We start from the raw sequence: 16,137 nt of genomic DNA, 5'->3' as shown, positions 1-16,137 counted from the left end.
TAAAAGAAGTCTCATGTATGAATGGTGGAAGAATCAATAAAAAATCATTTTTATGAGTCTTCAGTATTAAAATATGTTAAAAGAGTATTTTCATTTAAGTTTATACTGAGGCTTTTAATTAAAATGATTTTTTTTCCTTTGATGTAAAAATTGTATTCCTAAATACATTAAACCAAGATAAATAATATCTACAATAGAAATCAAAATGATTTTCTTAAAACCTACTTGTTCTTTTCTATAATTGTTGTCACTAATACATTAGGTAAATAAATTACATGATTTGTAACTTTTTTTCAATTCTTTAAACAAAATATGCGTTGATCTTTTGATTTTTCAAGTTGTATAATATACATCAGACTTATGATTCATTTGTAGATACTGCAAAATACTTTTCATGTTTAAGAATTTAATTTACTTTTATCTTATATATTTAAACGAGCAATTCTTGTGGGTATGTATATATTTCGTATCTCGAAAACAGCTCTAACGATTTGGATGAAATTTTGGATTTAATTGTAAATTAGCATTCTAAGTTGATCTACATCAGTGTTTTTTCTGTAAAAACACGATTTTTTACAAAAAAAGGTTTTTTAATACAAAGTCTAATTGATTTAAGCCTTGAAATAAAATGTGAGTTGACGCATCAGGCAGACGATTTGCAACCATAACAGTGAAAATTTGTCTCTTCTCGCTTTAAAGTTTTAAGCTTGCTTAGGGTTGCCAGGCTTGGCTGATATTGGCCACTTTGGCTAATTTCAAACACACTTGACTGAAAACAAATTCAAAATCATTATGTAAGTCGATGTAAGGCTTTTTTCTTTTTTAAGTGAAACTATTGCTTGACCGTCCTACTTTATTTTATTTATTTATTTTCTTTCTACACTTCAAATAGTTTAACATGTTTTTTAACCCATTCTTTGCCCCGGCCGATACAAGATCGGCCGCGCAGTTTGTGTTAATACTGCCCCGGCTGATTCAGGCTCGTCGCAAGAAAATGGTTCCTAACTGCCTTCGACGAACCTGTGTCGTCACGGCGTTTCTAGCAGTTTTTGCCTCGGCCGAATATGTGTCGGCGATCCTTCCAGGGGCAGAACCCTGTTATTGCGCTTCTCTGTTGGGTTCTGGTGCTTTTAGGGGAGCGGTAATCAAGCTCTTTTCCTTAGACAAAAGGGATGTAACTTATAGTATTTCATGAAACTTGTTGTAATTAATTTTATTTTACTAAGATATTAACCTTTCAAGTACTCCTGTGTGGGAAACGTATAATGCTGCAAATAATCAGGCATTATATTTTTATCTTTTCGTGGAAGCTTTGTTTCTTAGCATTCTGGCATTTGAACTCCTGATGAACAAGTGTGGAAATATTTCCTTACACATTTAACAATATTTCTATGCCTGAATAAAGCAAATAAACAGATTTTTTTTTTCTTGTTATCAAAAATCCACCTTCTTACACAAGCAACCTTCACTAAATTGTTCAAAATCCTCAAATTTTATAATTTATTTTACACAACTTTTTTTTAAATTATCTTACACATCTTAATTTTGTAAGAGTATGTTTTTTTTAATTATAATGTGTTTACTATGCTTTTTATTTATTTGTATACTATTATTATTTTTTGTTATTTATTTATTTTTAAATCGTGATATTTTCAAACTTAAATTTTAACTTTTTATATTCGCGGCATCCTTTGATGGATTTTTAGTGATACAGTTTTGAATATTTTTAATTTTACAAACAAAAATTATGATGACCGCATTGATTATACGTAATAGTTGACCATGCAAAACATAAAATATATACTACAGTACAAATGAAATTATAATATCTTGAGTTCTTTTCGCTTTACTCATACGAAATGAAACATTCATTTTCTCCCTTTCTTTTTCAGATTTTATTTATTGTTTTAAAATAGCTCCAATGTTTTAATTGCACCTTCATTTATGAGATTTTAAAAATAGAAATAAATATTTGGTTTCTTTTCAATAATCAAGTTGCCTTAATTAGTAAATAATCCTATGAAACTAACTAAAATTTATCCAAATATGTTTTAAAATAAGAAAAACAATTCGACTCGATTTCAAGCAAGATTTTCTTTTTTTTTCTTCTGAAGACATGTTCTTAAATACAAGCAGTAAAGCTTGCTTTGAAATTCCTTTCTGACTCAAACTGTTTTGTTGTAAGAAAATAATGTGGAAGGGTTGACCGCAAGACACCAAGGGGGACATCTCCTTAGGGAATCCGCCCAGGCAGTCTCTGTTATTCCTCTCTCAGCTGGGGGCTTTTAGTTGCATGCACAAAAGTATCCTTCAGGGAAATAGGGGATTAGCCGCAAGTTTTGATCTTTTGTAATCATTTATCTTTAAAATACTTCCCATGCTTGAGCAACTGATGTCTGGACACTCAGAAGGGATTTAAAAGTCATTGCAATTACGATAAAAGAACCGAAAAGCAAAGAGATGTCTCTGTGTTTATTGGTTGTTTTGAAGGGTCACAATGTATCAAAAGGCACCGAAGAATACTTTTTATCCGCTTAGAAAATCATTCCCACAGTTAAAGCGTTTTTGTCCATTCAAACCCCTTACCTTGCTCGCAGGTTGGATCGATCAGTCAATTGTTTGAAGAATGTTTTGTTGAGCCCTTTTGAAAGGTAGATCATCTTACATTTAACAGTTTTGATTTCTTAAGTGTATAAAAAAAAAAGAATGATATACTGAGATAAAAGCAAAAAGAAAAATAAATCAATAAAATAATTAGTGTTATAAAAATAATTGCTTTTCGTCCTATCCTCTATTGTTTATTATTTTCCCGTTATGTACTGTGTAAATTTAATGAATATTTCAGCATATATTAACAACCTTGTATTTTATTGCACTATTTAATTCAATGCCAAAAAACTAATAAAGCGAAGCGATTTTCAAATGCAAGCTGAACAGCAAAAACAACATCAAAATCCCGAGAGCAAAATGGGGAGAAAAACGCTATTACAACGTAGCAAAAAGCAACTCCGTTCGTTATCTGCGGCATGCGCGTTAAGGGGTTTCGGGCTGATTATGGAATGGGTTAAATCACGCATCTAAATTTTATTTCGAAGAAGCGTATGTCTTGAGACTGTTTATGTTTTGTTAAGATAGTTGTTATCATTTGTTGGAATGGTTTGTGGATCATCAGTTTGGATGGATATCATGCTGTATGTAGCATTTTCTGGCGTAAAGTGGCCAACTACACTAAAAGTACTTATTCAAAAAAAAAAAATCTCGATTGGGATAAAATCGTGAAACACATCATAGTATGAAAGGAAGTATTCCGTTAAAAACCGATTTCACCACAGCAAAACTGGCTCCAAGGTCAAAATATTTTAATTACTGATAAGAAAATTGTATTGTAGAAACAAATGTGACAGATAGTTTAAAGCAAAATTTTGATTTAATTACAGTACCTGGACGACCGAGCCTCGCTCGGCTTTAAAAGAATTATTTTTTGTCAGCTCGTGTTTTTCTAAGGTTCAATACTTTTCCAAATATGCTTGAAAAGCTTCACGTTAACGAAATATTAAGCACTCGACCTTCTTAACACTAAAGTACCAAACAAAGAAGATTCTGAATGTAATTAAATCAACATTTTGCTTTAAACTATCTGTCACATTTGTTTACACAATACAATTTTCTTGTCAGTAATTAAAATATTTTGACCTTGGAACCAGTTTTGCTGTGGTGAAATCAGTTTTTAACGGAATACTTCCTTTCATACTATGATGCCTTATTTCATACTATGAGTGTAGTTGGTCATTTTATGCCAGAAAATGCTACATACAGCATGATATCCATCCAAACTGATGATCCACAAACCATTCCAACAAATGATAACAACTATTTTAACAAAACATAAACAGTCTCAAGACATACGTTTCTTCAAAATAAAATTTAGATGCGTGATTTAAAAAACATGTTAAACTATTCGAAGTATAGAAAGAAAATAAATAAATAAAATAAAGTAGGACGGTCAAGCAATAGTTTCACTTAAAAAAGAAAAAAGCCTTACATCAACTTACATAATGCTTTTGAATTTGTTTTCAGCCAAGTGTGTTTGAAATTAGCATTCCTGATGCATCAATTCACAGTTTACTGCAAGGCTTAACTCAATTAAACTTTGTATTAAAAACCTTTTTTTTTAAAAAAAAAAAGGGTTTTTACAGAAAAAACACTGATGTAGATCAACTTAGAATGTTAATTTACAATTAAATCCAAAATTTCATCCAAATCATTAGAGCCATTTTCGAGATACGAAATATATACATACCCACAAGAATTGCTCGTTTAAATATATAAGATTCAGAATCTTCTTTGTTTGGTACTTTAGTGTTATAAGAAGGTCGAGTGCTTAATATTTCGTTAATGTGAAGCTTTTCAAGCATATTTGGAAAAGTATTAAACCTTAGAAAAACACGAGCTGACAAAAAAAAATTTTTTCAAGCCGAGCGAGGCTCGATCGTCCAGGTACTTTTTTATTTATAGCAGATAGCTATGATTACGAGGAAATTAATTTGCAATAATTTATTATTGGTTATTTGTAATTAATGTCTGAACTATCCCAGTGAATTATTTCTTTGCTTATTTATACCAAGATTCATTTACATATTGTTATTGTTTAACAGTTAAAGACTTTCTAACAAATAATCTCTTATAGAAATCTATAAGTATGACAAAATGAAATGACAAGATTTTACTCTTAATTATTCAATCAATTATGAAGAAATGAGGTACAAATATGAATATATAACATTCCTTAATAATTAATTCATAAAATCTTCATAATTTTCCTAAAATAAAATTGTTTTTCTTTTGCAAAAAATAATAAAAACCAAATATACCCAGTTTAAACCAAAAAAAACCTTTGGTTTAATCCATAACAACTTTTTTTTTTCAAAAAAATCTGTTTTTATACCAACCCTGTGCTTTAAAATCAAAACTCTTTGGAGAGGGCAATATCCCCCTTCAGCATTAAAAATGCCAGGGGAGGGGGAGGGAATACATGAATCTTTACTTAATTGAAAAATCAAAAAACCCTACAATGATTGTAATTACATCTACCCAGTAATTTTGCTTTAAAAATATTTTTATTTTATTTTAGTGTACTAGAAAGTGAGAAGAAAAAATCTGAAAAATGTCTTGAATGTAAATTGCCTACAAAGGACTTAGTTCTTTTCAATGGGCTTTCAGGTGTTGAGGTGAGTTTGGTTTCTTTAGCTTTCATGTACTTATTATTTGCTTTTCAATAACTTTATTCTCTCTTTGTTTCTTTTTCCAGGCAGCTGATGAATCTGTAATTTTAACTGATAGCAGGCTATCAGTGCATGAAGAAGGTAATTATGATGACTGTGATATATCAGAAAGGCCACAGTACACAATCACAAGCTTTGCTGTCTACGACAAACATATGCACCTGGTCAGATTTGATACTGGTCTTATTGAAAAGAATATTGAGCTGTTCTTTGCTGGTTTCATTAAACCAATTTATGATGATGATCCGAGTGAACAAAGTATGTAATTCAGTCTTATTTAAACTTTTTCCTGTAAATTATCTTGTACTAATGCCTGTGAATGCTGATTTCAGTTACCTATGCCCTACAATCACTGATATCAGAATTTTAATACTGCGATATATTGCTCTCTAAATATTGATATTTTCAATATATCGATGGGGGAAGTGGGTTATGAAGCAGATTATACCGCAAAAACTTTTGAAGAAATTACTTTAGAAGAATTTAAGTCTTTTTATTAGTGGGTCGTAGTTCTTGGGAGGGAAAAAGGGGGCTTGGGAAAATTGAGCAATACTATCGCAATTGGTGGAGAGGGGGAACCACTAGCTACATCATCTGCACATTAAGATCTGCAACAGAGAAACGCCATCAGACATCTTGATAAGTTAATATTCCATCGGTTTATTCAAATGATAATAGCTAAAAGAGGCATGCCCATTTGGGAGGGGGACTCATGATGCTGAGTGCATCATTAAAATTATCAGAGAAGTTATTTTAAAAGGTGTTCAGTCTCTTCAATAGAAGGTTGCGTTTTGCAATAAATTTGAGGGTGCCATCCCACTTGGGGGGGGGGGGCAATTCTAGCTATATCATCTGTTTGTTAACATGACTGAGGCAGACAATGCCATCGACATTTTTTGAGAAGTTTGTTTTATAAGGATTTTAATCTCTATTAAGACTGGGTGATATACCAATATATCGTAGTATATCAATATATATCTATTACCGCGTTAACGATATTTAGATTTCTATCCGTCCAGTTTATCGTTTGAAACGGAAATACGGGACATAATTACGAAGAAATTGAAATACTAACTCATAATCTTTGATAGTTCTATGTAATGGGTGAGTGTTTGAAATTTCAAAAAATTATCTGCATTCTTCAATCAGTAATTTAATTTTTAATTATACTAAAAGGAAAAATTAACAGAGCCGCCGAAGGTCAAGGTGGGCCCAATGTCAGTTTGGTCTCCGGATCCCATCCCCCTATAAAGCTTTCAAAAGTGGGGCCCTTCTAAGGACTGTGCCCCTAGTTTCTGACAAGGCTGATATGGCCTCTTGTGAGCCCTGAACAATGAATGCGTGTTGGTTTAAAAAGCATCTTAATGCAACAACTAAAAATTACCAGGGCTCCCAAATGGTCCGCTTTTCCCGCCAAAGTCCGTTTTTTAGGGTAAAGTCCGCTTTAGACCGCTTTTTAACATTTTGGTCCATTTAGTCCGCTTTCGTATTGTTTTTACTAAGAAATCAGATTTTAAAAATTTTCATTACATTAAAAGATACTGTGTGCTGACTTATGTTAAGCTCGAACACGCCGCCACGGCGCCGTTTTTCTATTGAACTTGACTTTCTGGTATTATTTCGCTTTTCGCTTCAGATTGACGTCATTACTCCTCCTCCCACCGCTGTAACATGGAAATCTAGCAAATGGAGAAGTTTGGGGGAAGAGTTATGACGTGAAATCAAAGCATTTTGCTACTGATATTTTTCACGGGTTCGTAAGCACTTGAAAAAAATCAAGAATGTTTTATCAGTGCAATTTTCTGAACTTGTGTTCAATATGTAGCATCGCGAAATATTACTTCCTGTGTTTGCGAGTTCAATCTTTTTGCATCTTGTTAATATTTTGATGTTTTTGACAATCAGAAGTTACTTTAACATTCATTAACTTAGATTAGCTTATTTTATGTTTAATTACAATAGATAATAAACTTTTTTTTTCGGAACCATGATAACATCAAACTTTCTTGGACTTCGCCGAAAATTGCTTGCTGGGTTTTGAGATATCTATCGCTTTGCATCTTGTAAATATTTTGATATTTTTGGCAATCAGAAGTTATTTTGACACACTTCACCATAGATTAGCTTATTTTTTGTTTAATTTTGATAGATAAGAGACTACTTTTTTTCGAAACCATGGCAACATTGAACTTACTCGCACTTCGCGATTTTTTTGCATTTTGTTAATGTTATGATATTTTTGGCAATCGGAAGTTATTTTGACATAACACCTCCTTAGATTAGCTTATTTTTTGGTTAATTTTAATAGACAATTTTTATATTTTTGGTACCATATAGTGATGTAAAATACCTGGGTATTTATTTTTAGGGGTAAATACCCAGGGTATATACCCGGGTAAATACCCAAAATGGGTATTTACCCGGGTATTTATTTCAAAAATTTATATCCAACTATAATACTTTTCTGTTTGTATTCCACTTTGTATATATACAGGGTGTTTTGTTTTAACTTTCAAGACCTCTATTTTTGAAACCGTTAGTCCTAGATGCATACTTCCAATAGCAAAAATGTTCAAAATCAGATACAGACTTAAGACATTGAAAATTTGAAGTAAAAATAAAAATGAGTAAAAAAATACAAATTTTAACTTTTTACACCAGCCCCAGGTCCTCTGACTTATATTTAGGGAAATAATCTCCATTGAAAAACAATTACAAAAAAAGTTTGACATGAGTACGACAAATATTCACTGAGATATGAAACGCAGTGTTTTGTGACTTACACCACTTTACACTCGCTCTCAGTAACATCTTTTGGGGGGAAATATAGCAGTTAATGACTGTTTATATAAAATATAAAATTATATGTGTGCAGAGTGTGATTTTTCAAACTGTTCAAGGTTTTGCAGCTTGTTTTGCGTATCACGGCATAAAATTTGCATGAATTTTTGAATAGAAATGAAAAATGTAAATACCTTGTGTTTTTTACTTTGCCAACCTATCATTTTTCTAAAAGGGTAATAAGTTCTAATCTCATCTTCTGTAGGGTCCCTTAAAACTTTTAAATGGAATATCTCCTTGAGTTTTGATTGCACAAATATCAAGTTTTTTTGTGTCAGTAAGTTTTAAATGCAGATCATTTCTCTAAATATAAGTTAAGGGACCTAGGGTCGTAGAAAAAGTTAAATTTTGTAGTTTTTGACTCATTTTTATTTTTGTTTCAAACTTTCAATACCTTTACTCTGCATCTGATTTTGAATATTTTTGCAATTGAAAGTATGCATCTAGGACTAACGGTTGCAAAAATAAAGGTCTTGCAGGTTAAAACGAAACACCTTGTATAACCAACCATATATACAAAACAATAAATTTTTCTCTAAAATTTGTATTTTGATCGCATATTTAAAGTATTATTGTGTGAAACAACTCAGCAAGCTAATATAATATTCACATATAAAAAGCCATTCTACAAAAAGTAAAAAGCTTAACTGGTTACAAAAAAAAAAGTTAACATCTTCTCCAATTATGGAATTGAGAAGAAAGATTCTTTGGTTCATGATATGTTTCTTTCATAATTTCATTAAGTGTTTCAATAAAAAATATTATAAACTGTGTAATACATATGTATGTATCAGTTTTACCAATTATTTCATATTTAGATTTTTTAAAAAAATTTCTCGCTCACTTTTTTGTAAAATACCCAGTTTTTGGGTATTTACCCAGCCCTTGGGTAAATACCCAAAAAATATTTACCTACCCGCTGGGTATTTACCCGATCCACATCACTAGTACCATAGCAACATTGAACTTTCTCGCACTTCGCGAAAAGTGCTTGTCGTGTTTGAGATTTCAATCTTTTTGCATCTTGTAAATAATTTGATATTTTTGTCAATCAGAAGTTATTTTGACACACTCCACCATAGATTAGCTTATTTTTTGTTTAATTTTAATAGATAAGAGACTACTTTTTTTTCAAAACCATGGCAACATTGAACTTACTCGCACTTCGCGGAAAATTGCTTGTCGTGTTTGAGATTTCAATCTTTTTGCATCTTGTTAATATTTTGATATTTTTGGCAATCGGGAGTTATTTTGGCATACGCCATCATAGAATAGCTTATTTTTTGTTTAATTTTAATAGATAATAAACTTTCTTATTTTTGGAACCATTGCAGCATTACACTTACTCGAACTTCGCGAGGAATTGCTTCTTGTCTTTGAGATTTCAATCTTTTTGCATCTTGTACATATTTTGATACTTTGCGCAATCGAATGTTATTATCACATATGCTATCCTAGACTAGCATATTTTTTGTTCAATTTTAGTCATGTTTAGTTTTAGAGAATATTCTCTTTTTTTTTTTTTTTTTTTTGGAAATTATGTCAACAGTGAACATACTTCGCGAAAAATTTGATTCTCTTGTGCAAGATTTCAATCCTTTTGCATCTTGTTATTATTTTAATATTTTTTAAAATTGGAAGCTGTTTTGACATGTGCTACCTCAAATTTTTTTATTTAATTTTATTATTAAAAACTAAAAAACTTTGTATCCTTATTTTTTTAAGTACTCATAATGAGTATTTTCAATTTGAAAATATAGCTCTATGAATCTAAACTTACACATTTATTTATTACATTAAGTTATCCAGTAAAAGCAGGCTCAAATTTACATTCAGTGTATTTATCGCTTAAGCAGCATTTGTATATTTTTGGGTATGGTGACTTTAATAAAATTTTCTTTCTCACTAATTTCTATATGTACTTGAAGACAGTTACAATATTTTTTTTGGTGCCCGAACAAATAATACATACATATGAAGAAATGATTTGGATACTTAGCATACTAATAAATGATTTGCAAACCTCTAGTATTTTTGAACTTAGTCAGTTAGTAGCGTAGCCAGAAATTACCTCCTGCTTTGGTGTTTGGTCATAAACTCTCATATGTATATAAACTTACCATATTTTGGCTGGACATATGTGTAAAAACCAAGGGCTGTGGAGGGGGAGGGGGACCTCCTGGCCTCCAAACTATATCTTCTTGTCTTGTGGTACCTTATATCAAAATGAATTCTCTTTAAACTGGTTATGTGAAAAATTTTGTAAACTACTATGTACTAAGGTGTTTACTGTAATAACTGTATCTAAAAGGTCTTTATTAGGTATGCACTGATTGATCGGTCACTTGGGTGATTATTTTTAACTAGCCAGTTTTTACCTGTTAAGTAATAGAAAATTTATTTTACAATTAAAGTTACTCTGTAAGATGGTCAGTCACATGCTTGCTTGTCACCCCCCCCCCCCCCCCGCCCCCATCCAAATGTTTGTGTGAATAATATAATTTAATGGATAAGAAGTTCAGATGTACAGAAGGTGATAAGGATTTATCATTAAAAATCATTATTTTGGTTAATTAACGAATTATCTTCACGTATTTATTGCCAGACAGCTAATTTGCCGTTTGGTGCTACCCTGGGTTTAACTATGAATGGTCCTCCCAAGGTCCTCTTTTTAATCCTAACTGGTCCTCTTTGGTCCCCTTTTTGATTCAAAGTGGTCCTCTTTTACCCTTTTCTATGGCTAAAATGTGTTGGGAGCCCTGAATTACCCAATTGAGGTATCAACACGATTCATAATTCTAATTAAACATACACCATTGATATTAAGCTGAATAAAAGGTTTGCAAAAAATGCTGAAAAGAAATATTTGTATTTAAAAAAAAAATGAAAAACAAAAAAAAACCTAATGAGACTACTTCTGTTGTATATATATCTCACTAGCGGGAGTGCAACTCATCCCTTTCGGACCGCATAAGCTGAACAAATACAACTTATAAGTCCCGAATTAAGAGGGAAAAGTACTTATTCAAGTACGTAACCATTCAAGTACGTATACCAATTTTAAATTGTTATCACTGGCAGCCCTGACGGAACAAAATTGAAACTGAAACTTCCAATATCCCTGTTGTCACCAGACAGTTTCTATGCATGTGCAGACATAGTGTTTTTTGTGTAAGTTCTACGCATAAACAAAATTGAAGTTGAAATCAAGGGCTTATATAAGGAAGGGGCTGAGGAGGCCCGGGCTCTCTCCAAAATCTGGGGGGGAAATCCAAAAATGAAAGTATCTATTTTTGATTTTAGTTGCTCACAAATAATTTCCAAACTTTTAGCTGCAAAAATAATAATAATAAATAAATAAATATATAGTGATAATGATACTTACAACACGTTAGATGAGAGATTTCTGAACTAGGTGCTGCAGGAAGTTGCGAGGGGTGCCGCGAAGTGCCCATAGTGACAATAATATGTATATAAAACTAGATTTGGATGCTGTGAGAAAATTCTAATTCTTCAAAGAATGCTGCGAATCGTTAAAATTTGGGAACCCTGCATGAGATGGCAATTGGCAATGGTGTTCAGAAGGGGTCAGGGGATCCGTACCCTTTACTCAAGAAAAGAAGATGTCTTGGGGAAGCGAAGTTATTTTCAGAAAAAGTCAGTTTGAAAAGAAGGGTATTCAAAATGTATCTTTCGTTAACTCTCGTCTCCTGCAAGAAATTTAAAATAAGTTATAGTTGTTCGGTTTTAGTAACAATGGAAATAGATGTCCTAAAAATGCATTTAGACATCAATTTCAAAACATTTCTGGAGGAGGGTCCCCGTACCAACACCCTTTCACTAAGGTTACTACCAAAAATAGTCTGAAATTGTGCCTTTAAGATTTCAACTTTGAAAAGTTTCGGAGGAAGAGTCCTAAAACCTTATGTCTAAACGTCTCCAAAGATGACCTGAAATGGTGACTCATGATCCCCCCCCCCCCCTCCTGACACAAACACATGAGAATCCTACTGTAGCTATAGTATTAGATCATAGCTATAGTATTAGACATTGCACTTATTGGGGATTGGCAGCCCTAGCATTATTATCTATACATTAATATCTGCAATAGATAAAAGCCTACGGATTAAAATTACGGATTGAAAATTATTGAATTACGGATTGAAAACTAAATGTTCCAGCAATTTATTCTAACAATAGCTAAAGCTGGGATGCTCATTTGAAGGGGGGGCATACGCTGACTATACCATTTTATAAAGGATTTTAGAATCTTCAATAGGGGAGCGTTTTTTTGGGGGGGGGAGACATTTGGTAAAATTGAGGGGTGCCATCGCACTTGGGAGGATGGGCTTCCCTTACTATATTATTTGTAGATTTAATTCTGCAATAGAGAAAGCAGTCGATCATTTTGAAAGGTAAATATTTAAGAAGTTTATCCAAATGAAAATTGCTAAAGCAGGGATATGCCCATGGGGAGGGGGGGATGAGGCAAACTATAAAACTGAAATTATCAGACATGTTACTTCAAAGGGATTTTATTGTCTTTAACAGAGGATCCCGTTTTTTTGGAGGGGGCTTGGTAAAAAAGAGGGGGGCGGCGCACTTGGGAAGAATTGGCATCCCTAGCTGTAAAAGTTGTCAGAAATCTTGATCAGTAATTATTTCAGCAATTTATTCTTATTTGGGGTTAAATTAGGGATGCCCTTGTGTAGGGGGGGGAGGATCATGAGGCAGACTTTACCGTTGATATTTTTAATGAAGTTATTTTAAAGGGATTTTAATCTTTTATGAGAGGTTGTGTTTGTTTCCAGTGGGGGTTGCTAAAATTGTGGAGGTCTTTTTTTGGGGGCAGAAGGGGGCGGAACTTAGACCTATATTTATGCATGTCAAGATCTGCAATTGATAAAAGCCCTTGGACATCTTGATAAGTAATATTCCAGTCATTTTTTCTAATAATATTCATTACAGCAACCCTTCCCCCGTTCATGTGGTGAGGGGGGTCACAGCACAGGCCAAATTGTTGGTGTTTTTACAAATGGTGTTTGAAAAATGTCTTTATGAAATAGATCAGTGAATTGATTTTTTAGGAGGGGGGAACATCCATATTTAAATCATCTGTACATTTTTTTTTTTTTCCTTTACATAATTTGCAAAAACCATACAGGTTCAGAAATGCAAGTTCATTTTGGGTTTTCTACGAAAATCGATGTTTCCCAAAAAAAAAACGGAAATCTTAATATATGCTACCTAAATTCTGCAACCTGTATTTGATAAGTCATATAAAATAAACTATCGGATCTTGAATGAAAAAGATATAACTCCGAATGTTCCGATGCCATTTCGAAAGAAAACGCAATCGTTATTTCTTTGAAAACAAACTCGCGATCGTCGAAATCGAAAGGCATGCAAACGGCTTCACTTCTCGATCTCCCTAACTAACCTACAATGTCTGAAGTTCTCAGATGTGCGGAATTATTCATTCAATCGAATGAATTCTGTCTCTTAGATTCTATCTGAATTTCTGAATGCAACAAGTGAATTCTCTTAGGGCAACCCTGGTTTCAAGGTTTCATTTCGGCCGGGTGCTGCATTCTAGAAAACGCTTGTTGCGCCAAAACTGGTGAGATACAATATTTTTGTTCTGCAAAGCACGAAAATACTCAAATTTTGCTCGTAATCAGTACGGAAAAAGACATGAAAATCCGTATAAAATGTCTGGGAAATCTGAAAGAGTTGGCAGGTATGATTCACCCATTAAGCACAAAAAGTCATTATTTTAATTAGTTATTAGGTAAATCCGGTTCGATGATATATCAGACAGATTAAAATCTGAATATCGTTACCGTGGTTAATAAATATATATCGATATATTACGGTATATCGCCCAGCCCTAGTATATAATCTTGTACAAATGGGACTTTTAATTGTTGATAAGTTTCACACTTTAAAAAAATTAGTCACACTAAATATTTTCAACAAGCTTAATTTTAAAACCAATTGGAAAATATTTATTACGATTATATGGTCATAAGATATTAGATAAAGGTTGAGTGTTTCAAAATATTGGTCAGTAATCCAACCACTATAGAACAATGTGAAGCAGAATTTACTAGTTAATTTCTTAAATATAAGGTTGCAGTGCAACTCTTATTTAATGCTTTAGTTGAGTGTTTTTAAATGATACTTTATCATGTCTCAATTGGTTTCAGAATTTAAAATTCTTTAAATCATATGTGCAAGGAAAAATCTTTATTGATGTGGATGATGCTTTTAAGTAAATGCTTAATAGTAGCCAATTAAATGCAGTATGTTGATGATCGATTGCTGTCCTCTGTTTTTTTCTTGTTCATTGCTTCATGTTTTTGAGGTAAAGCAATTTCTTTGTCAGTTTACATGTGCCGCATAAGTATGTAAGAAAATTTGGTTACAATTATTTTTAAAAATATTTAAACTCATGCATACTAATTGAAGTTTCTAATGAATAATTGCAATTTCTATATAACTTGATTAGAATCAGCTGTATGAATAAGTTTTGCTATGGGTTTTTAAATGTATGTATTTGAGTGTGTACATTCAATACATTTTTAATGTAAAATATTACTTTTATAAACTCTATTTTGATATTTTCTCATGAAATACAATTTTACTAAAAGTATAGTTACTAAAAACACATACTTCCAACATTTGTGGCTTTAAATCATTTGAAAACACAAATTTGCCAAATTGTTTGTTTTTTTTAGATGCCATTAATCTAACAATGAAATTTAACTGATTTCATAGTCATTGATCAAGGTTATTTACAGTAATCCATGATTCTAAACATGCTAAAAATAATTAAAAGCTGATTTTTTTAAAAAAACTCATAAACCTAAATGTGAGGCAGATGCCCATTACTTACACATTCTAAGTTATAAAATTCATTCCAGGTTAGTTATTGTCTCATAATAAAATATTTTCTATCTGCCACATGTGTAAGCGTTGTCATCCTATTTGAAATTCAGATGCAAGTTTTTGTATTTTCAGAAAAAATTCCTTTTTTTTTTCATTCTCATTCCAAAAATGTTTTAACTGCTAACGTTAATTTAAAAAATAGGTACACATTATACTGAAAATATTGTATGAAAATAAAAATATTATACCTTATGAAGCATAATATGCTTCATAAGGTTTATGTATTCATGCTGCATGCATTTATTGTTCGTTCCATGCTAAAACTAAATATGTGCAGCAGCAGAAAGTTCAGTATTGGCCAAACTGCACATTGTGCTGTCACTACTTGAAGTGATATTGTTTGCTTACCAAAAAATAAATTAAAAAAAAAAAAAGCAAAATGTCAGTAAACAGACTTTGGTTAAATGGGTTTTCATAGAAAAAAGTTTTGGATAGTTGAGCAGGTGGCGACAGATCAGGGAAACATCAGAGAATATTGAAAAAAATAACAAAAATTCTGTGAAATTTGGTAAAATGAAGAGAAAAAAATATTTTTTTCTTTGCCAAATTAAGTACCCTAATTCCCTACGCATTTTCTGCCAATTGTTTGTTTTTAAAAAGTAAAATTAATGAGGTGTGATTATACACTGCCATATATTTGTGCATCTTTTTTCCTCAAGGGCCAAGTATGGAATCTTAGTATGAACTTCCTAAGAATGCGTCTGTCTGTAAAGTTTATTTTACATAGCTGGAATTTTCCTTCCGCGAGTTCCATGCTGAGCAAAATAAATACCCCACAGGCAAAGAGGAAGCCGTCATTGATGACTTAGTTCCCTTGACTTTATTCATTGTCTTGAAGTAATTAACATACTGTTTACTGTAATCATGATTTCAAGAAAACAATCTTTTGTTTTTTAAATTAATAGTGATAAAATCTTAAAAGTTATTACTTGGCGTTTTTAATTTAATTGCTAAAATTGAATATTAATATAAAAATCAACTTTTTTTTGCCATTATATTATCCGCTGTCACCTCAGATTACACAAAGGGGTCTTTTTTTTTTCTTTTCAGACTTTAAAACTCT

General features: G+C 31.9%; 1 protein-coding gene across 1 annotated transcript in view; it reads left to right on the top strand.

Moving 5' to 3' along the window:
- Positions 1-16,137, top strand: part of LOC129234143 (DNA (cytosine-5)-methyltransferase PliMCI-like) — an 88,696-nt gene that overhangs the window by 949 nt on the left and 71,610 nt on the right. The window contains exons 2-3 of the mRNA XM_054868041.1: positions 5,132-5,228; positions 5,309-5,540. Coding sequence (XP_054724016.1) covers positions 5,132-5,228; positions 5,309-5,540 — 329 coding nt within the window. The remainder of the gene's footprint in view (positions 1-5,131; positions 5,229-5,308; positions 5,541-16,137) is intronic.

This window comes from Uloborus diversus, chromosome 1 (genome assembly GCF_026930045.1).
Source record: "Uloborus diversus isolate 005 chromosome 1, Udiv.v.3.1, whole genome shotgun sequence".
NCBI lineage: Eukaryota > Metazoa > Arthropoda > Arachnida > Araneae > Uloboridae > Uloborus > Uloborus diversus.
The sequence above is the reverse complement of the archived record's forward strand: the minus strand, read 5'-3'. Positions and strand labels throughout refer to the sequence as shown.